This window comes from Crotalus tigris, unplaced genomic scaffold (genome assembly GCF_016545835.1).
Source record: "Crotalus tigris isolate CLP2741 ecotype Arizona unplaced genomic scaffold, ASM1654583v1 scf7180000018217.1405312, whole genome shotgun sequence".
NCBI classification, from domain to species: domain Eukaryota; kingdom Metazoa; phylum Chordata; class Lepidosauria; order Squamata; family Viperidae; genus Crotalus; species Crotalus tigris.
The window spans coordinates 1273613-1295917 of NW_024096887.1; the positions used below are offsets into that span (position 1 = coordinate 1273613).

Sequence of the window (22305 nt, forward strand, 5' to 3'; positions counted from 1 at the left end):
ATTTAATTACAATGTAGCATTGTAATGAGATTTCTATGATTTTTGGCTTCATAAAATTTAAAGCTCACGGGTACAGAAAAACCTGAAAATGTTTTAGTATTAAATTTAATATTAATATTAAATTGGAAAGCAACTTAAAGTTAAAATATACTGTTTATAGATTAGCCTTACCATTAAACACTCTTGTAACCCAGCGAGCCTGAAGTTCTACTGCTGGTAGAATAGATCCTGTTACTGATATAAAACCTATGAAGGCAAGTGTGGGCTTCTGCAAGTGAGGAGGGAATACTTGTTTATATAAGGATGTACTGCTTTTGCAAACATTGCGAACAGATTCTTCCAGGAAGAGAAATGAAGCAACATAGCCTGTAGTAAAAATGACCACATCTATATTTTCTTCTACAGTTCCATCTTCAAATATGGCGGAAGTCTCAGTAAACCTCTTTACGTTTGGCTTTATAATCACTGAACCACAGAGGATGCAGCTGGGCAGTTCATCATTTATAATGACGGATGTCAATGAACTGTTAAAAAGAACAAAAGTAAAAAGAAGCACTGTTAGTTCAATTATCCCCATTAGCCTAATCCCATTTTCAGTACTATCCTATTTTGCTTCTGAAAGACTTGCCTATTCATATTGATTCACATGGCACAGACAAAAAAAATGTCAGCACACCTTTTTACTTCCACCACCTCCCTTAACTGCTTGTCTGGATATTAAATACTTCTGAATGTTGGCTAGTTCTTCAATTGGTAGAATTAGATAGTAGATAGAAGACAGCAAAATATTGATCCTAGGCTGGCCTGTCATCAACTGCCATAGAAATTCCATTTCTTCCTCCTCCTATTTTTACCTCAGATGTTTCAGGATAGCTAGGCATAGATTATCCTCCAAATTAGATATGAGAAGTGACCCTAGTTAAGTGGTTGATTGACTGGCTAATCAGCAGATGGGCAATCTAGTTGTTAACAGATCAACCTGAATCAGCTTGGGTGATAGGTTTGGTACAGACGCCTATAGGTATAATCTCTTCTTTGTGAGGTCAGTTCTAAAATTTCTAAATTCATTTCTTTTAATCATCAGAGTGCAAATGATACCCTGCCTTTTGTAACAATTCAACGTTCTGTTCTTCAAAATAATTGTGTGTATCATAAGCAACATATTATCCAATATGGATTTGAGAATTCTCCAGGAACATAGTTCACAAAACACTTTGGAAAAAGGCTTAAGAATCAGCAAATAGTCTAGCTAGCGATTTTACAGTATATATTTCCATTGAGGAAGGGAAATTTGTTAAAAATGCACTGGGAAAAGAAAATTATTTGTTAACAAACCTCTGTCTTGCAAATAGCAAATTAGTTTTTACTTACTAGCAGACTTCATCTTTTGTAAGCTTAGCATTTTGGCAAATACAATATAATGCATAGTAAAAGAGATTACCTTTTAATGGGGATCAATCCATAATTTTTATGGTTAAACCATTGATTGAATTTCTTTGCCAATAACTTGTCCCTAATGCTGACAGGAAGAAATCTTTGAATGAAATTTAGAAATCGAGTTTGGAAGACCATATCATTAGGCCACCCAGTTTTTGACATGCGACTTAATACCCAGGTTCCATTTCTGGTGCTGAGAAAGACCTAAGAGGCAATAAAATAAAATAAAATAAAAATAAATAAATAAATGAAAAGAGCATTCTTAGGGACTCTCAGCTACTGATGAGTGGGCAGTGATCTAATCTATCAGTAAAAGGCAAAAAGGAGGTTAAATCCTTTGGTAAGATAGACAGCATTACTAATACATCCAAAACAAAAACATTAAAACAATATTCTATGGAGGTACATAATATGGAAGAGCAATACTGTATCAGGCTTACAACTAAGAATGTGAGAATAATATGACCTAATAATGCATAACCTATAAGAGGCTACAGAATATGGCAAGCTAAAAACTTTTGGCAATATTTTCAAGAAAGAATTAGAAAGCAATACAGGAGGGGCAATAATTCTGAAATACAGGTAGTTCTCGACTTACAACCACAATTGAGCCCAAAATATCTGTTATTAAGCAAGACAGTTCTTAAGTGAGTTTTGCCCCATTTTATAATTTTTTTCTTGCCACAGTTGTTAAATGAATCAACACTGTTGTTAAGTGAATCTGGCTTCTCCATTGATTTTGCTTGTCAGACATTGCAACCGTCATAAATATGAACCAGTTGCTAAGCATCCAAATTTTGATCACATGACCATGGGGATGCTGCAACGGTCGTAAGTGTGAAAAATGGTCATAAATCACTTTTGTAACTTTGAACAGTCACTAAATGAATGGCTGTAAGTTAAGGACTACCTGTACTCAAGGAGTATTTGATTGCACCATTATGATGGCTTAAAACAGAAACATTTTGGTGATATCTATCAACCATCTGGTCTTTTGTTAGGATTCTGTAGCCCAGAAATAATTTTCTGAACAAAATCTTTAGACCTATACTTGGAGGAAATAAAAAACAACTAAAGTAACACCATAAAAATAGATACCGTGTTTCTCCAAAAATAAGTCCTGGTCTTTTTTTTTTTTTGTCTCCAAAAGAGGCACCAGGTCTTATTTTTTGGGGGGGGGGGGGTGTCTTTTCCACTCACCTTGAAGCAGTGGCACTGACAGCTCTGCTGTCAGAACACATATTCTAATGGGGGCGCTTTTCTATCTTTAACTCATACTCTAGTCTTTCTATACTTCTGGGTTCTGCCATGCTCCTGGAGGGGAGGGGGGAAAAACACTGCGGGTTATTGCTTTGATTTCCTCTATCACTACACTGTGACACTTTGCTGTTTCTGCATACTTCCTCTGTGAACTATCTCTCCCCTTGATGTCAGCTAGAAAGAGGGGGGAGAAGAAAGGAAGGAGCCTCTGGCAACTGGTTTATCTCCGTGTTTGGAAGGGAAGGCAAGAAGAGCTGACAAAACATCACTGCAAACCTTGCTTTATTGGCCCATGTGAACTGACCAGATGAACGTTGGGGTGGGGTTTGCTTGGGACACTTTTAACCTATTGATCTGAGCAGGAAACCCTCAGATCCTGCCTACTATCAGCTTCTCCTAATAAAAGTTCCTTTTGGAAGAAATTGCTTCCACGAGTTCTGTTTCCTTAGGATGAGGTTTTGAAGTAGGTCCTGACATTAGACAGGATCTGCAGTAATAGTCAGCCTGGAAGGAAAGCCTTACCAGGGACTTAGCAAATCATGTCAGATAATGGAATAAAGAGAGAGGAACCGGCTACGGGGGGGGGGGGAATCCTCCCGCCAAGTAGACCTTTGCGAACAGTCCAGCTCCAGATCCTCAAGCTCCTCAGAAGAAGAGGTGGTGACAGAATGATGCCACAAGCCTAGGTGGTCGATTGGTATCGGAAAGAAGGATGACTGGGAGAAGAAAGCTAGAAAGGTGACACTCAGACGAGGCAATCATCAGCCGGGCTGGAAGGAGGAGATGGAAAGATCTCTCCATCTCAGCGAGGATGAGGAGGACCACCTGGGGCATTCCGGCCGGCTGCTGGAACAGGCAATCGGCATGATGAAGATAGCCCTCTATGAAGGGGAGAAAGCCGAACCCTACCAAGGCACCATCTGTCTGGGGTGCAGCAAGAGAGGGGAGTCTGAACCCAAGGTTCCAGATCCATCCAAAGGAACTGTAGAACCCGCCATAGTCACCGCTGCTGCAGCCACTCCTTGTTGCGTGGAAGCAGCAGGCAGAGAGGGAAGACAACACAAGGAGAAAAAAAGGCAATGCTCCATCCAGAAGTTTCCTCCACTGGATGTGAAGTTCCATGGGGAGCCGCGGTGCCTGGGATTCTTCCTAACCCAGGTGCTAAACTACATGGAGGAGTACATCCAGGACATCCCCACCAATCGTGCCAGAATTCGCATCGTGCAAGCCGCCCTAGACGGCATCGCAGCAGATTGAGTTATAGATCTCCAAGATTCTGATGGCCTGGAGCTACTGAACTTCAACCAATTCATGTTCTCCCTCAGGCGCAGATTTGAAGACCCATTGGCCGACCGGAAAGCCCAAGAGTGGATAAAGACAGTGAAGCAAGATAGACGGCCAGTGCCAGAATACACCCAAGAGTTTCAAACCCTGGCCAGAAAACTGAACTGGCCAGAGAACATCTTACTTAGCCACTTCAAAGATGGCTTAAACTACGACCTCTATGATGCCTACCTCCCTCATGGGGACCCTCATCCACTGCAAGATTGGGACGTCTTAGCTGAGGAAGCCAAGATCAACTTAGCTAAGAAGCAACGCAAAGGAAAGGGACCGTGGGGGGAATTGCTGCCGAAGCCAACCTGCGAGCCAGCAAAGCAGTCATCAACCCCGAAAGAACCACTGGGTGTTTCAAGTGAGTCTGCGCAGCTGCCAAGTAGAATGGCTGTACCGAGATGGCGCTCTCGATAAGAGTGCCTCTTTTACAGCCATTTCCCATTGCCTGGCAGGCTTTTTGAAATCCTAGATCCCTCGGAGGGGGATTGGAAGGAAGAGGAATCCTGTGGAGCAGTCCTAGACAGCGGTCGGGTCCGATAGAAGCAGGGAAGCCTTGGAGAAGCCGGACTGGGGAAGGAGACAGCCCAGCATGGTGGCCGTGAAGAAATGACAGCAGCCAGCTGTGCAGAAAGCAACGGAGAACTAGCGAAGTGACGGTGTGATGGTCTGGTGGTGTGTATATCCAATGACCCCGTGTGAGTGATCTGGGAAGGGAGAACTGCCCTGGAGGATTTCCAAAGAGGGAGAAGAGAAAAGGAACCCCAGAAAGAAAAGGTTGGAACTTTTCCCCCCATGGATTAGCGGCGATAGAAAAGTTGGGGCAAATGAGGCTTTTACCTTAACTAGCTAGACTTCGTGGGCTGAAAAGGATAAAATCTAAGAGTAACCCTTCTTCTTTTTCGTGAGAAGCAAGTAAGAATTCAGAACAAAAACTGAGTGATAAAAAGTGCCAATGAAGTAGAGAAAGCTGACATTTTGAACTAGTGTTGAAGGCTGCACAGCATTGAAAGGGAGAAGGGAGACATCTACTGGCCAAGAAGAAAATAGACATAGAGATAAAATAAAAGAAAAACTGTGCCAGAGAGAAAGAAAATTGGTGACTAAAATTAAGGAGAGACCTTTTATATTCGTATACCCTGTTGAATACATCTATAAATATAATTGTTAAATTGTATATTGTACTGCCAATGAACTCATAATATTAATTACTATTTATAAGATAATTAATTACTGTGAATTAATAGTGTGATTGTTATACATCTTATAACATTTTAGCACCATTTAAGATATAAAATATAAAATATTACTTTACTATAAAGGCAATTTCGGACAGAGGAGGCATGAATTAGGCAAATTATCCTCTCAGGTGTGCTGGAAAGAAAAACAAGGATTGTATATAAGTGGGAGGGCTGGTTCACAATATTCCAAAAAATGACAAGTATTCCCAACTTAACAAGAGTTGGGATAGGAAAGAAGCAAATTACTCAAATGACATCACTTGAACTGAGCCCTGCGGGGCAAAGATCAATAGAAGAGATGATGCAGCGAGAAAAAAGCGAGCTCATTTAAGGAATTGCAATTGATGTTACAATCTATGCAGGAAGTAATGTTAAGAAACCATGAAGACTTGAAAAAAGAAATAGGAGAAATAAGGTGTGACACTGAAGAACTCAAAGAAAAGATTGGGGCAATGGATGCGAAATTTGAATGCTTTCAACAACGATCTTAAAAAATGAACAGAAATTACTAGAGATGGAAGAAAGAATGAATAAGGAGGAGAAAAGGGTAGATGAAACGAATGAAAAACTTTTACAAGTTAATAAAGAATTAGAACAAACAGTCATTTCACTTGAAACAGAGAAAGCAGACCACTATCTACATTTCCAAAATGTGAGAGAAGAGAAAGGGGAAGACCTCCCAGAAATGATGGCAAATTTGCTAGCGGAAACCCTAGGAAGTAGGAGGGAAAAAATGGTGAATGAGATGGATGAAATATATAGGATCCATACTAATTACGCTAGAAGACACAATCTGCCTAAAGAAGTTCATATTAGATTTGTCAAAAAATCAGTTAGAGATGAAATTTTATACAGAACTAGAGATGATCCGTTAGAATTTAGAGGAAAACAACTAGTTGTTCTTAAACAAACTCTTAGAAGGGTAAGAGATTTAAAAAGGCCGTATCAACACATAACATCTAAACTAACGAGACAAAATATTAACTTCAGGTGGCTGACGCCAGAAGGCATTATGGTGACATGGCAAGAAAAAAGATACAGGTTAGTTACAATAGATAAGGCAGAAGAATTCTTTAGGCAATATTTTTGTAGTGAAGAAGAGTTAGAAATAAAAGAACCGAGAAGAGAAGGTGCTATAGGAGAACAGGTGATAGAAACAAGGGAATAGTATAGAAAAGGAAACCAGGAGAGGGAAAAAAGCAGAAAATGGAAATGGCGATGTGGGTAGACTTAAAGAATCTAAAGAGAGCAAACCAACAAGGACGACTAGATCGAAATACAAGCAGTGATATGGAAGAAATAGCAATTTTATCTTTAAATGTTAATAGCTTAAACTCCCCTGTAAAGAGGAACAAAATTTTCAATAAGCTTAACAAAATGCACCTGGATATAATAATTTTACAAGAAACACATATAAATAGGCAACATCAAAACTTATTGAATTATCCCAAACTAGGAACTATGTTCATGTCATCATCACAACAGAAAAAAGGAGGAATAGTGGTGTATATTAGGGAAGGAATCTTGGCAAGACAAATTTATCAGGACGAAGAGGGTAGAATATTAATAATCAAGGTTCTTCTGAAACAAAAAAGGTAACCCTCGTTGGAATTTATGCCCCAAATGAAAGACAAAAACAATTCTATAAAAAATTGCATAAGGCTATTGGAGAAATTGAAAATGAGAATATTTGCTTAATGGGTGATTTTAATGCAATAGTGGATAGAACAGTGGTGGCGAACTTATGGCACGTGTGCCAGAGGCGGCACTCAGAGCCCTCTCTGTGGGCACGCGCACTATGCCCTGGAGATGGCAACCTTCCCTCTTCAACCAGCTGCCCACTAACTCACTGAGCTCCCATGTGGCCAGATGCATCCCAGCATGGCTGGTTTCCCTCCCCCCATCTCATCCCTCCTGGCCTCGCATGCTCTCCTTTTCCTGGGCACGACCCACTGCATCGCCTCCTCAGCTGTTGGCTGGCCATCCAGCTCAGAGGCAGCTTCTCTGAACTGCTGGCGGTGGGCTGCAGAGAATGCGCCGGTTGAGGGGCCAGCAGGCTGTGGCTGCTGACGGACACTGTCGGCCCCCATGCGCTCACTGGCCTCTATGTGCAGGGGCCAGTGGTGTCAGGCAGCACCCGCCCTGGCCCCTGCCTCGCCTCGCCCCACAGCAATGGCACCTCCACCCTGTCTCACCTCACCCTGCAGGACAAGCCTCCTGCCCACCACCCCACCTGCCAGAGACCCACTGGATCTCCCCTAACTCTGTCCGGCCCTCATAGGTGTCCCTCCCCATGAGCAACATCGAGGTGGCCATGCCCACCTTGGCCACACCCACCCAGTCTGCCATGACCACAGCCATGACCACCCAGTGGTCCACACCCACCGGGCACCCAGAGATAAATAAGTGGGTTTTGGGTTGCAGTTTGGGCACTCGGGCTCTAAAAGGTTCACCATCACTGAGATAGAGAGTTAGATTATAAAAGTGGCACAAGAAGGAAAGGAATTACAAGAATATTACCCAGGGACTTCCGGTGGTGTAGCGCTGGCGATGGTGGCTACTTTGTAGCCATCCTCCTGAGACAGCATTAAAACCGCTGAGAACAGCAGGCATCAGCTGTTCCGTGGTTTAAAACCTCCTTCCCGGGCCAAGGGAGGGAGGGGAGTTTCACTCTGAATAGTGGTAGAGCCTCTGAAATCCCCAAAGGAGTTTTCTTTTGGGGTGAAAGGAGTGCTCCCACAGAGTTCAGGGTGAATCCGCTTCTCAGGTGCCTTTGTCCCTTGTTGTTTGGGACAAAGCAAGACGCCGCTCCCACCTCCACGCTTAAAGAGAACTGGTGAGTTATTTAAAAAGCAGACAGAGCTGATTAGAGGATTTTATTTCTTGATTTTAAGTTTGGATTTTAAGTTTAAAGAGTTACTTTCATTTTCTCTTTTTTCCTTTGTTGAGAGGGAAAGTAAAATGGCGATTTGAAGTTTTTTCTTTTTAAGGAGACGGAACAGATTTTGTTTATTTAATTATTTCTTTTTTCTTTTCTTTTTCCATTTTTTTTTCTTTTCATATTACAATGATTTTTTTGAAGGAGGATTTGGGTTTTTGGAGTTAATCTCCCTCTCTTTTGTTTAATTCTTTTTTTCTTTTTTTTGTATTTTTTAAGAAGGAGGAAAGAAGAAACAAATTTTTTTCTTTTAAGATGGCTTCAAAGCGCCAAGTAATTTCCACAGTTCCTAAAGTGGCTTCTTCTTCGGCGATATTACCAGCGCAACAACCTAAATCAACATTATTACCTTCTCCTCTTGCACAGTCATTAAGGGTAAAAGATTTGCAAGATGTAATGGGAAATGTTATATCTCAAATTAGGGGAGAAGTGAAAGAGATCTTAGTGGAGAATAACAGGATCTTGAGGCAAGATATAGTTTTGGCTTTAAAAGGACTTGCTTCTGTTGTTGAAAAGTTGGATTTTCGTGTTGAAGAAGTTGCAGATAAAGTGGAGGTGTTGGAGGAAAAATTTGAAGGCATGGAAAAAAAGATGGAAAATTCACAAGATGAGATTCTTATGTTTCAATATAGAGAGATGGAATTCGCTTTAAGAATCAGAGGCTTGAGAGAAAATTTGCAAGGAGATCTGAGAGAGATGGTTGCAAATGACTTTGCTGTGATTTTGCATAGAGAAAAAGAGGAAATATTCAGAGAAATTGAAAAAATATTTAGAGTCAACTCTTGGGTTGCAAAGCAAAGAAATTTGCCAAGGGATGTGGTAATTTACTTTGGGAAAAGATCCCTGCGCAATAAAATTATACAAGCTTTTTACAATAAGAGGTTTCAGATTGCTGCACAAGATGTTATAATTTTAAAGGAGATCCCATCTAAAATTTTAAGAAGAAGAAAGGAGTTTGCTTTTTTAGCAGATGAACTTAAAAAGAGGCAGATGCCGTTTAGATGGGATATTCCGATTGGTGAGCTATGCGGCGATACGTCATAGACTTAATATTGTTTTTAAAGCAAAGGAGTTTTATACTTCGGTCCTGGGAGCACGCTCATCACCACCTATAATGTTTAAAGTTCCGGAAGAGAAGAAGGTAGAACAGCAGTCTGAAGAAGCTGTATTGATGAAAGTTGGAAAACTACAGACTGAGGGGTCTCAACAAGTCGAGATGAAGGAGCAGAGAATGACTCGGGCAGCATACAAATGCAAGGAAAAGGAACAACAGAAAAAGGAGGTTAAAGAAGTATTACAAGAATTTGTTTCTGAGTCTGTGGGAGAAGCAAGACCTAAGAGTTCTTTGGTGCAATCTTCAATGGCAGATCTTCAAGCAGCTTTCTCGAGGTTATTGGATAAGAGAGATGGGTAAAGAATGTAAAGATTGTTCCAAGGTTATTGACAGATTATAGCTCATTGCGGATGGAACTGGTTATTGGAAAAGAGGAGAGAAGATTATGGAGACTGAATGAAAACTTTAGATAAGAAGTGTATGCTTAGAAACTTAAGGAGTATTTAAAGGAATATTTTGTTTTAAATAAGTATAAGGGAATTTCAATGGTAATTAGAAAATATTGTTTAGCTTTCTGAATAATTTATACTTAAATTTATACTTAAAGTTTATAATATTTTAATGGTGGACTAGATTCCAATTAATTTACTTTATATGAAATATGATATTTTGTAATGTTATTAAGTTAGGGAGATGATTGGTTTATTAATTGTGAAAGAAACAGAAGTTGTGAATTATAGATAAAATAAATTATAATGGTAAATTGGTAGGATTGTAATGACAAAGAAATTATTTTAATGTTAAATTTAATTATAGTGGTATGGTTGTTAATAGGATAGTATTGGAAGAAGGTTTTTTTTATTCTTTCTTTTTTTACTCTTTCTGTTTTTCATACATAATGGAGTTAAAGTACTTAATAATTCGTTTATTGAATGTAATTATACTTGTTTGAGGTTTATTTGAGTTTAAAAGTTTTTCCTTTTAAGTTCTAGTTAACCCTGTATTCAGCTCTGGGAAGAAGGGGGGTGGGTTTTGGGGAGGGTTGGGAGGGATTGGGGAAGGGGTTTTTTATTGTAAAATTGTAAAAATTTATATATATATATAAAAAGAATATTACCCAGTACCTTCTTCAAAATGGTGGAGGAATTTAATATTTTGGATAGTTGGAGGGAGAGAAACCTGAAATCAAAGCAATTTACATACTACTCTGGTCGCTATCTATCGTGGTCTAGAATTGATATGGCTTGGATATCAAAAGAACTAAACCTGGAAATAGAGGATGTCACAATAGACACAAATCTATGGGCAGACCATAGTGTAGTTATAATTAGATGGAAAGGACAGAAGAAAAGAAGGAGATGGACCCTAAAAAGAGCAATTTTGAATCAGAAGGAATTTAAATTCAAGATGGAGGAGCAAATGCGTATGTGCCTCCAAACAAATAAGAAAGAAGATACGAACAGCCAAAACTTATGGGACATGGAATTTCTGCATTTCTTTCAATTCCTGCGGGCTCACGATCTAGGCAAGGAAGAGCACCACGCTGCTGAATGCCGCTCCTGCAATCTGGCTGGAACCCCAGACCGGACCCCGGCTGGGAAGACCGGAAAACTCCAGTGAAGCCGAAGGAGATAGCCATGAAGGGCACGGAGACCATTGAGTTCCCGCCTCAGCTCAGTGAGGAAAGGAACTCTGGCCTACACAGCAGGAGGGTCCAGCTCATCCGACAATAACTCCGAGGACAAAACCCTGGTAAGTGGACCCATTGTGCCTCTCACCAGGACAGTAACTTTGCTAGCCCCAACCATGCCCGAAGCTGTAGAAGTTAGCGCATTAATTGTCTCTGGGTGCACCTGCTGTCTTACCAGCCCAACATTAGTGGGGAATTTAGGAATACTGGTGAGGAGGCTGAAGAAACCAATTTTGTTTGGTCAATTAGATGGATCCATAGCAGGGGGGGATGCCCGCCATCCTAGCAATGCTATCCCTTCAACTCACCCTGGGGGACCACATAAAGACTATAATGTTCGTGGTAACCCCTGGCATGGAATGTCCCATAATCCTAGGCATGGTGTGGCTAGCCAAATGGAACCCATGGGTAGACTGGAGAATGGCAGAACTTAGGTTCCCAATAGGGGAATCAATCAAGGCAACCGCCCAGCCACAATCAAGGGAAAGCCGACCAAAAAAGCCACACTAGGGGAAGAAAAGGAAATACCAGAAATACCAGAGGAGTATAGAGACCTAACTGAAGTGTTCAGCAAAGAAAGGTCTGATGAATTGCTGCCGCATCGGCCCATGGACTGTGTAATAGAAATCAGACCAGGGGTGAAAATCCCAAAACCTGGATTATACTCTGAGCCCACAGGAATTGGAAGAAATGCAGAAATTCATAGATAAAAATTTAAAAAGGGGGTTCCTCCAACCAGCAAAGCCAAAAATGGCCACCCCTGTGTTATTCCGAGAAAAGAAAGATGAAACTTTTCGCCTCTGCATGCACTATAGGGCTTTGAACGCCATAAGTAAAAGCAATCTATACCCTCTCCCCCTCATAAAAGACATGCTGTCTCACCTATCAAAGGGGAAGATATTCACCAAGCTAGACCTAAGGGAAGCATACTATCAAATTAAAATTAAGTAAGGGGACAAGTGGAAAACCGCTTTTAATTGTCCCTTAGGGTGCTGCCAATTCCGAGTTTTACCTTTTGGGCTACAGGGGGCCCCTGCCACCTTCATGCAGCTGATAAATGATGTACTAAGCGAGCACTTATACAAGGGTGTGCTTGTTTACCTGGTGACATCCTCATATTCACAGAGACCATGGACAAACATGTCAAACTGGTCAGAGCAGTCCTAAACAAACTACGGGCAGCCCACCTCTATGCCAAACTTTATAAGTGCAAATTCCATAAGGATAAAATAGACTATCTGGGATACCGCATATCCCGAGAGGGCATAGAAACGGACCCCGAGAAAGTCCGGGCAGTACTAGAATGGGCGCCACCCCACACGAGAAAGCAATTGCAGAGCTTCCTGGGATTCGCTAACTTCTATTGGCAATTTATTCCCTGTTTGGCCCAAATAGCCTTACCAATCACAAACTTACTAAAAACCAGAAGGGAGGGAAAACCCAAGCCAAGCCAGCCGTTGAAATGGACAGTAGAATGCCAAGCCATATTCGAAAGACTGAAAAAGTCTACCCTGGGTAGGAGAGAAACTATACATACTCAAAAGTCAGAGCTTGGCATTCATGCAAATTTGCCACGACTCAAAATCAGCAGGCTGCTTTGGGTTTGTGAAAACATTACACCTAGTTAAAAGGCAATTTTGGTGGCCATCAATAAAAAAGGACATTGAAAGCTACATAGCCAGCTGCCCAATTTGCACATCAGCGAAAAGATTACAAGGGAAATCACCTGGTCTGCTGCAGATGGTAGCAACCCCCTCTGCACTTTGGAAGGAGATCTCTATGGATTTTATAGTGGAACTACCAGAAAGCAAAGGAAACACAGTCATCTGGGTTGTAACGGACCTGTTTTCCAAACAAGTGCATTTTATCCCCTGCTCAAAAATCCCTACAGCAAAAACACTAGTGAAACTGTTCAACACATCTATTGCTTTCATGGAGCCCCATAGCACATCATATCAGATAGAGGAGTACAATTCACATCGGAGTTTTGGAAGGAGTTTTTGACTCTGTTAGGGACCATCCAAGGACTGTCATCTAGTCATCATCTGCAAACGAATGATGGGACTGAACGGTCAGACTCAGTAGTAGAACAATATCTTAGATGCTTTATCAATTACCAGCAGATCAACTGGACCGACCTACTTCCATTTGCTGAAGTCACTTACAACAATGCTGTTCATGCCAGGATGGGCTACACTCCGTTCCAAGTACCCACAGGTCAAAAATTTAACCCAATTCCAGAGCTTTCCCCTGCAGAACCTGCCATCCCTTCATTAAAGGAGTGGATTGCACAACTAAAGAACACCTGGCCGGTGGTTAGGAAAGCATTAGATGAGGCTAGACAAGCATGTAAGACTCAAGCAGACAAAAAGAGAATTGAGTCAAAACCTTTTACCATAGGGAAAATGGTTTAACTATCCACTAAGTACCTAAAATCCCTACAACCATCTAACAATCTCAGACCCAAGTATGTAGGACCATTCCCCATTGTTAGAATTATAAACCCAGTAACAGTGGAATTGGAACTTCCAAAATCCCTTAGACAAATCCACCCAATCTTCCACTGCAGCCTTTTAAAGCGTGAGCAACAGTCATCACTAAGACCAGCTATTGCTCTGCCTCCTCTTCCCATTATGGTAGAAGGGGAGCAACATTTCGAAGTTAAAGAAATCTTGGACTCCAGGAAATACCACAGTAGTACCCAATGCATGGAAACACCTCGCATCCTCCAAAAATGAGTGGGTCCATAAACGTCATATTAAAGCCCCTAAACTGTTTAAAAAATTCCACACCGAATACCCAAACAAGCCTGATTAACCTATGCATATCTTTATCTCTATGTCTCCACAGGTGGATCTCTCTTTTTAAGGGAGGCAGGATGTCAGAACCCATATTCTAAAGGGGGCTCTTTTCTATCTATAACTCATGCTCTTGGAGGGGGGGAAAAGCACTGCAGGTTATTGCTCTGATTTCCTCTATTGCTACACTGTGACACTTTGCTGTTTCTGCATACTTCCTCTGTGAACTATCTCTCCCCTTGATGTCAGCTAGAAAGAGAGGGGAGAAGAAAGGAAGGTGCCTCTGGCAACTGGTTTATCTCTGTGTTCGGAAGGAAAGGCATGAAGAGCTGACAAAACATCACTGCAACCCTTGCATTATCTGCTCTTTCCCACAATGGACCTAACAACTGGGGATTAGCCCATGTGAACTGACCAGATGAACACTGGGGTGGGGTTTGCTTGGGACACTTTTAACCTATTGATCTGAGCAGAAAACCCTCAGATCCTGTCTAGTATGCCTACTATCAGCTTTTCCTAATAAAAGTTCCTTTTGGAAGAAACTGCTTCTACAAGTTCTGCTTCCTTAGGATGAGGTCTTGAAGTAGGCCCTGACCCCACCCAGCTGGCCCACTTCTCCGGCTGAAGGAGAAGCTTCATTCTACAGGTGAGAATGGAGCTCTGGCCTGCATTTTGCAGTCAGAGGCCTTTCCGGAAGGCCTCTGAAGGCCGGTGCTCCATTCTCAGCTGCAGAGGCATGTCCTTTGGCTGCAGAAGAAGTGGGCTGGCAAGGCAGGTGTTGATTCATAGGAGGCCTGGCTGCAACGGTAAGCGGATGCGTGGGGCAGCTCCACTCCCCCACCCTTGCCCTAGCTTGATTTTTAGGTTTGTACTTCACCCCAAAACCAGGGCTTATTTTTGGGGTAGGGCTTATGTTATGTATTGATATTAAGAGTTGATGTGTTTTGGTTTAAATGTGTCTCCAACCGTTTTAGAAGGAAAGTTAAGTTTAAGTTTGAGTGGGAAAACACCATTTGATTTGATTGGTCACCGCCTAGAGGCAGCAAGTATAAATAGCCGTCATTTAGCCGGTTAAGCCAGTTCTGTTTTCTCTTGCAATAAATAACATTGCATTAAACCAGTCTGGTCAATGCCTCCAAAACCCCACTATGCAACAGTGGCGATGAGGGTGGATCTTGCTGACAAAACAGAATGATGCCTATTAGAGTTGAAGTCACAGGGTATTAGCCCAGGCACCAGAGCCCTGGTGGGACCACATCCCCACCCTGCCTGCCAGTAAGCCAATCTGGAGGCACAGTGTCCTGAGGGATCCATTCCCAGGATCTAGGAAGTTCATTTCCTATTGCAGCAAGAGAGTCAGCATCCAAGACTTCACTAAAATTCTACCATGGCCAAGCTGGGCAGGCTGAACGAATTTGATGTCTCCCATCCAGAACAGTGAAGTTCTTACATTTCCAGGGTGGACAACTACTTGCACGCCAGGTTAGAAAAGATGGTTTGAAAGCAGCTACTCTATTCTGCACATGTGGACAGGCTATGCTCGACATAGCCGAGAATCTGGTAGTAACAGCCAGCATTGAATCAGTAACTTATGCCAACTTAAAGAGGAGGCTCAAGGAGCACTTCGAGGCAAAGCTGTACGTCATCGCTTGGCATCACACATTCGAACAACGGGAGCAAAAGTCAGGAGAATCAGTAAATGAGTTCATGGCAGCACTTCGTTAGGCTTCATGCAACTGTGAGTTCCCTGACTTGGAACTAAGAGACTAAGAGACAGACTCATGTGTGGACTGTTGAACAGAAAGTTGCAACAGCGCCTATTTGCAAAAGAGAATCTGACCTTCCAAGGTGCTCTGAAGGAAGTCATGGCAGATGAGGCTGCCAGCGGAGCAGTGAAAGCTCTCTGGCCTCAGAAAACACATTTCAGCCCTGCAGCAATACATCAGGAGACCACTGAGAGACTGAGTGACTCAGAAGAAGTTGATGAGATCGACCGGCTGCAGAAAGAGCCTATCAGATGGCATTGCACAGTAGAACACACAATCCTTCCTCTAAACTGCACTAGCTGTGGAGGACTACATAAAAGAACTGAGTGCAGGTTTCACACAGCCATGTGCCGAGCTTGTGGAAAGCAAGGCCACATTGCCAGGATCTGTACAGTATCACCAGAAAGAAGCTAACCATGCAGATGTACTGCAGAAAGGTAGATGGGCCCCGGGACAGAACAGGTTTGGATACTGTTCAGGGAGGAGGACTATTCAGCGGACGGGAACCCAATGCCACCTCAAAGAGAAGTTGAGACTTCAAGTTAAGCTTCAAGGGGTCCCATGTTCAATGGAGCTAGACACCGGGTCAGCTCTATCCATCATTTCATACAGGACCTTTGAGTATATTTGTAGACATGGCAAGAGGCGAGTTCAAATCAAACTATCAAGCCTCATCCTGACTGATTTTCAAAATTGCCGCATGGCTGTTAGGGGTGAAGCCACTGTAATGGTCAAATTCAAAGACTTTGAGAGTCCCCTCAGTGTGGTAGTCGTTGATGGTCAGTGCAGCAGTCTCATCGGATTGGACTGGTTCGAAGCCCTGGGCATCTGTGTAAAGGGCATCTATCGCACACAAGCAGATGACCTGGCAGCAGTATGCCAAGAGTATGCTGATGTGTTCAGTTCTGACCTAGGACAATACAAAGGGGCACTAATTTCCCTAAATCTTGACCTGACAGTCACCCCAATTAGAATTAAACTGCACAGAGTGCCTTTCGCTTTAAAACCAAAAATTGATGCAGAGCTGGACAAACTAGTGCAACAGGGAGTGCTCCAACCCATGGACAGTAGCCTGTGGGAGACTCCCATAATGACCCCAGTAAAGTTGAATGGGGACGTCCGCATCTGTGCAGACTACAAGTGCACAATTAACAAGGCACTTCAGCAGCATGCTTGCCAAGCTAGACCTTGCATAAGTATACCAACAGCTGCCAGTTGATGATGCTACAGCAGAAGCACAGACTATCGTCACCCACAGAGGGGCATTCTGAGTACGCTGCCTATAATTTGGGGTAAGTGTAGCCCCTGGCTTGTTTCAAAGCGTTATGGAAAGGACACTAAAAAACATACCTGGCTTCTCCCCCTATTTTGATGATGTCCTAATTGCAGGAGAGTCAGCTGCAGTCCTAGCAGAATGACTCAGGGCAGTGCTTCAAAGGTTCCGTGAGGTGGGACTTAAGTTAAAAAAGGACAAGTGCCAAATTGGCGTGGACTCTACTGAGTTCCTGGGATTCCAGATAGATGCAGCTGGGCTCCATCTATCCAAGGCTAAGCTCAAAGCCATTCAGCAAGCCCCCAGACCTAAATCTAAGGGGGAGCTACAGGCATTCTTAGGACTATTAAATTTTTATTACTTGTTTTTGCCACACAAAGCAGCATTGGCAGAGCCACTCCACCGTCTGTTAGACAAAAAAGCACCTTGGGTGTGGACAAACAACCATGACAAGGCATTCAGAGCAGTCAAATCACTGCTATCTTCAAGCTCCATGTTAGCTCACTTTAACGAGAATTTGCCAGTGACATTAGCATGTGATGTCTCGCCTTATGGCATTGGAGCAGTGTTAAGTCATTGAATGCCGGACAGTTGAGAAGCCCCTATTGCTTACTACTCTAGGACATTATCTCCAGCTGAGAGGAACTATGCTCAAATTGACAAAGAAGCTCTTGCTATTGTCGCAAGAATTGAGAAATTCCATGATTTCTTATACGGGTGACACTTTCTAGTTTTTACAGATCACAAGCCGCTGCTTGGCCTTTTTACAGCTGACAAGCAGACTCCGCAGATCCTGTCACCAAGGATGCGGCAATAGTCAATCTTTATGGCTGCCTATTCATACAGGGTAGTACATAAGCCTGGCAAGGAAATGGGCCATGCTGATGCACTCAGCTGACTGTCCCTGCCACAAACAGATCCAGATCCAGCCCCTGCAGCTCACATCCTGGCAATCCAGGATCTTCCAGAGACACCCTTACATGTAGGAGATGTGGCTGCTGAAACTGCCACTGACAGAACACTCAGCCGCGTTTTCAACTGGGTGTTGAGGGGGTGGCCAAAAAACAGACCAGGTCCAGAGTTTCAACATTATGCTTGCAGAAAAGATGAACTATGTTGGAATATTCATGAGCAGGAAGAGGCATGTGGTAACTCAGTCAGCCAATGTGAAAAAAGTGCTACTGAGTCTGTGCAAAAAGGGTATTGAGTTAGGAGCTGGATTTCCAGTCTCAGGTTTGTCTCTGTATCTCTCTGTAAGAAGTCATCAATTGAGCTATGTTGCTGTAAAGAAGAATGTATGGTATTGTAAATATTTTGATATAAATATAAAGAAGTTATTTTGAATCAGCTAAATGCAGTCAACTGTGAAAGCTTCTGATTTATTTTTCACCAACAGAGAAATTAAAATTCTCTAACAGGTTATGGGCCCAGAGCTTACTAAGGACTGCATTGTAATTTAAAACTGGAAGAAATTGCCTGTGTTTAGAAAGTATAAGAACAAGGCAGAATTAGCAGAATGGCTGCAATGGAATTTAAGGAAAATTCTGTGCCTCGTTTGGGCCAGAAGAATTACATTGTGTGGGCTGCAAAAATGGAATGTTTGCTCAAAGCAAAAGAGCTGTGGTAGAAAATCCACCACAAGTGTTTGAGCAGTTGATCAGAAAAGTCATGATCAAGCAATGGCTTATCTCATCTTGAATTTAGATGATGAACAATTTCTAAATGTTGTAAATTTAAAGACTGCAAAGGAGATTTGGTTAAGTTGAGAGCTGTGCACGTGAATGTTTCTGCATGCAATATAGTGCAATTGTCAAGAAAACTTTACAGGGCCTGTTTGCAACCAGGTGAATCTGTGGAACAGCATTTAAATAAAATGCAAAATTTATTTTTGGACTTAGAACAATGTGGGATTAAATTCCCTGAGTCCCAGAAGCTTTTATTGGTGTTGAACAGTTTAGATAAAACATGGGACACAGTTTCTGCCATATTTGAGTGTAAAGAAGAGCAAGACTTAAATTTTGAGGCTTTAAAGGAATGTTTGCTTAATGAACAAGAAAAGCGCCATTTTAGAAGCAACCACAAAGAGGTGAAATTCCTGAAGAGGAGGTCCAGACTGCAAGTCTCCAAAGAAGAAACATTTTGCAGGCAGAGAGCTAAGCAAGAAAAGAATTGCTACATTTGTGGAGAAAAGACACATCTGAAAAGGAACTGTTTGCAAAGGAACAATTTGCAGCAAAGGACATTTGTGCAACCAAAAAGGACTGATTTGCAAAAAACATTTTGGTGTTGCAAAAGTTTGCTATAGCAACAACAAAGACAAGTGGCTAATAGATAGCAGGGCAAGTCAAACAATTGTTAATGACTCTGAATTATTTTGCAGGTTTGTCCCAGTAGCACAAGAAGCTGTGGCTTTGGCAAATGGCCAGAAAGCAAAAGTCATTGGAAGAGGCGATGTAAAAATTCCATATTTGGAATCAAAGTTTACCAATTTGCTTTGTGTATCTGAGATGGAACATAATTTGTTAAGTGTATCTAATTTAGACAAACAAGGTTTTGAGATCATTTTTGTAAATGGGAAGTGTCTCATCAAAAGGAATGGGAATATTTGTGCAGAAGGCATAAAAGAAGATAATCTATATGTATTGCAGGGACAAAAGGTTCAATATTCCCATATATTTAAGAATGTTGCAGAGCATGATTCATGTGTTCATCTTCTACATAGAAGACTTGGCCATGCAAGCTTTAAGGTTTTGCAGCAAATGCAAGATTTTGCAGAAGGGCTAAATTTGAAGGGATGCAAACATATTTGGACTATGCAGTATGCAAAGCATCGAAGTCAAAGGCATTCCTAGTTAGTAAATGTAACACAAGACAAACAGAAAGAGTTCTAGAGTTGGTCCATGCAGATCTGGTGGGACCTATGCAAGCCAGTTTGGGAGGAGCAAAATATGCACTGGTAATTGTTGATGATTATAGCAGGTATAATTTTTGCTACTTGCTTAGAGCAAAGACAGAGGTGTTACAACAATTCAAAGAGTAGGTAAGCTTCGTAGAGAAAAGGTACAGACAACAAGTGTGTCAGTTGCAAACTGCCAGAGATACTGAATTTATGTAAACTAAATTCCAACAATGGTTGGGGCAGTTGGGGATAAGTCACAGACGTGCAAATCCTTACACAGCAGCAGAGAACGGTGTAGCTGAAAGAAGGAATGGTGTTTTGCAAACAATGAAAGATTCATTATTACAGGATTCTGGTATGAGCAGGCCATATTGGGGAGAAGCCATATTGACTGTCAATTATATAGTTAACAGGCTGTGGAGTTCCTCCATTAATAATACTCCATATGCCATTCTATATGGGAGAAAGCCATCACTGGCACATTTGAGAATTTTTGGAAGTACTGCATGGGTACATATTCCGAAAGCAATTAGAAGAAAGGGACAGCAAAAGGCAAGAAAGCTCAGATTTGTGGGCTATGAGCCAGGGTCAAAAGGATATCGCTTTAGCGATGGAAGTAAAAAATTGTAATTTCAAGGTCTGCTAATTTGGCAGAACAAAATTGGGATAGAATTAATGCAAATTCTGGGTATGTCTCACTTAATGATGGTGATCTATTTAATGACAATAACTCATCTAATGATGGAAAAATGATTGAAGATGTCAATGTTCAGGGAGGAGAAGCTGAACAAGACATGAAGCCAGATAGACTTGAGACACAGGAGCAGTTAATACCACGTAGATCAGAGCGATGTAACAAAGGAATTCCGCCTGACAGGTATTCTGCCAGCAAGGTAAAGGTTTGCAATGTGTGGTATGACCCAAGAAGTTATAAAGAGGTATTGGCATTACCAAAAGCTGAACAAGAAAGATGGAAGGAGGCCATGGATAAAGAGATGAAATCCATGGGAGACCATAAAGTATTTAAATCAGTGACTTTGCCATAGGGAACCAAAGCTGTGGGTTGTAAGTGGGTATATAAGAAAAAGGTATTGCCAAATAATGATATACAGTATAAGGCCAGGTTAGTGGCACAAGATTTTTCACAATTAAAGAATATGCACTACGATGAAGTATTTGCGTCAATTGTGAAAAGTGAGAGTATAAGATTAGCACTGGCGTTGGCAGCGGCATATAAGCATAAAATCTGGCACTTTGATATCACAACTGCATTCTTCAATGCTGAGTTAGAGGAAGAAATTTATATGATCCAAGCACCAGGATATGAAATTGCAAAACCTAACATGGTATATAAATTAAACAAGGCTATTTATGTGCTGAAGCAGTCAGCCAGAAACTGGAATATCTGTTTAGATACTGCTTTAAAGATCTTGGATTTAAAAGTTGCAAAGCTGATAATTGCATATATACTGGACAGTTACAAGGAGGGAATTGTCTACTGTTATCATTTGTGGATGATCTTTGCTTCATCGCAAAGGATGCATCACAAGTCAAGGAATTTGCTGATAAATTAGGAAAGAAATTTGAATTAAAGAATTTGGGAGAAATAAAAAATTATCTCGGTGTAGAGATACAGAAAAATGAAAAAGGTGGTTATATTCTCAGTCAAAGGAGAAAAATTGAGCAGTTATTGGAGAAATATAATATGAAAGATTGCAATACTGCTCCCACACCCGTGAGTGCGGATTTTTATAATAGTTTAAGTGCGGACAAAGGTGAAACCTGTGATCAAGAGATATATCACTCGGCAATAGGGAGTTTGTTATATCTATCACAGTGGTCCAGACCAGACATAGCTTGCGCAGTAAGCATTTTGAGTCGTTTTACTGCTGCACCTACAAAGTTACATTGGATGGGTGTAAAAAGGGTTCTCAGATATTTAAAGGGAACTATAAATTTGGGTCTTCAAATATAGATTACTGACGAATTGAAATTAAAGTGTTATGTCGATAGGACTATGCAAATGACATAAATACAAGAAAATCAAATTCTGGGATTATAATATTGTTTGGAGGGACTCTGATTGGATGGAAGTCCAGAAAACAAACAACTGTTGCTATTTCAACAGCGGAAGCAGAGTTTATTGCTTTATCTGAATTGTGTTCTGAAGTAACATGGTATGTACAGTTGTTGCAAGATTTAAATATTAATGTAAAAGAATCTGTAAAGGTATTTGAAGACAATGCTGCCTGTATAAAAATGGCAACTGGTGACAGGGTGAAGAACAGAAGTAAATGTGTAGACATTAAATATTGTAATGTCAGGGAAGCTGTAAAAGGAAAATTGATTAGTTTACATCATTGTTCTTCTGAGGATAATTTGGCAGACATGGTGACTAAACCATTGGGTATTGTTCACTATGGAGAATGTATTAAGTTAATAGGTCTGATGTCTCCTCCTGTCATGAAGGGAGGAATATTCATGAGCAGGAAGAGGCATGTGGTAACTCAGTCAGCCAATGTGAAGAAAGTGCTACTGAGTCTGTGCAAAAAGGGTATTGAGTTAGGAGCTGGATTTCCAGTCTCAGGTTTGTCTCTGTATCTCTCTGTAAGAAGTC

General features: G+C 41.5%; 1 protein-coding gene across 3 annotated transcripts in view; it reads right to left on the reverse strand.

The window, feature by feature from the left end:
- The window catches only part of FMO4 (flavin containing dimethylaniline monoxygenase 4), an 83390-nt gene that overhangs the window by 18351 nt on the left and 42734 nt on the right, over positions 1-22305 (reverse strand). For all 3 annotated transcript variants that reach the window (XM_039349018.1, XM_039349020.1, XM_039349019.1), the window contains exons 5-6: positions 1442-1641; positions 172-524 (exon numbers count right to left, since the gene is read on the reverse strand). In XM_039349018.1, coding sequence (XP_039204952.1) covers positions 172-524; positions 1442-1641 — 553 coding nt within the window. The remainder of the gene's footprint in view (positions 1-171; positions 525-1441; positions 1642-22305) is intronic.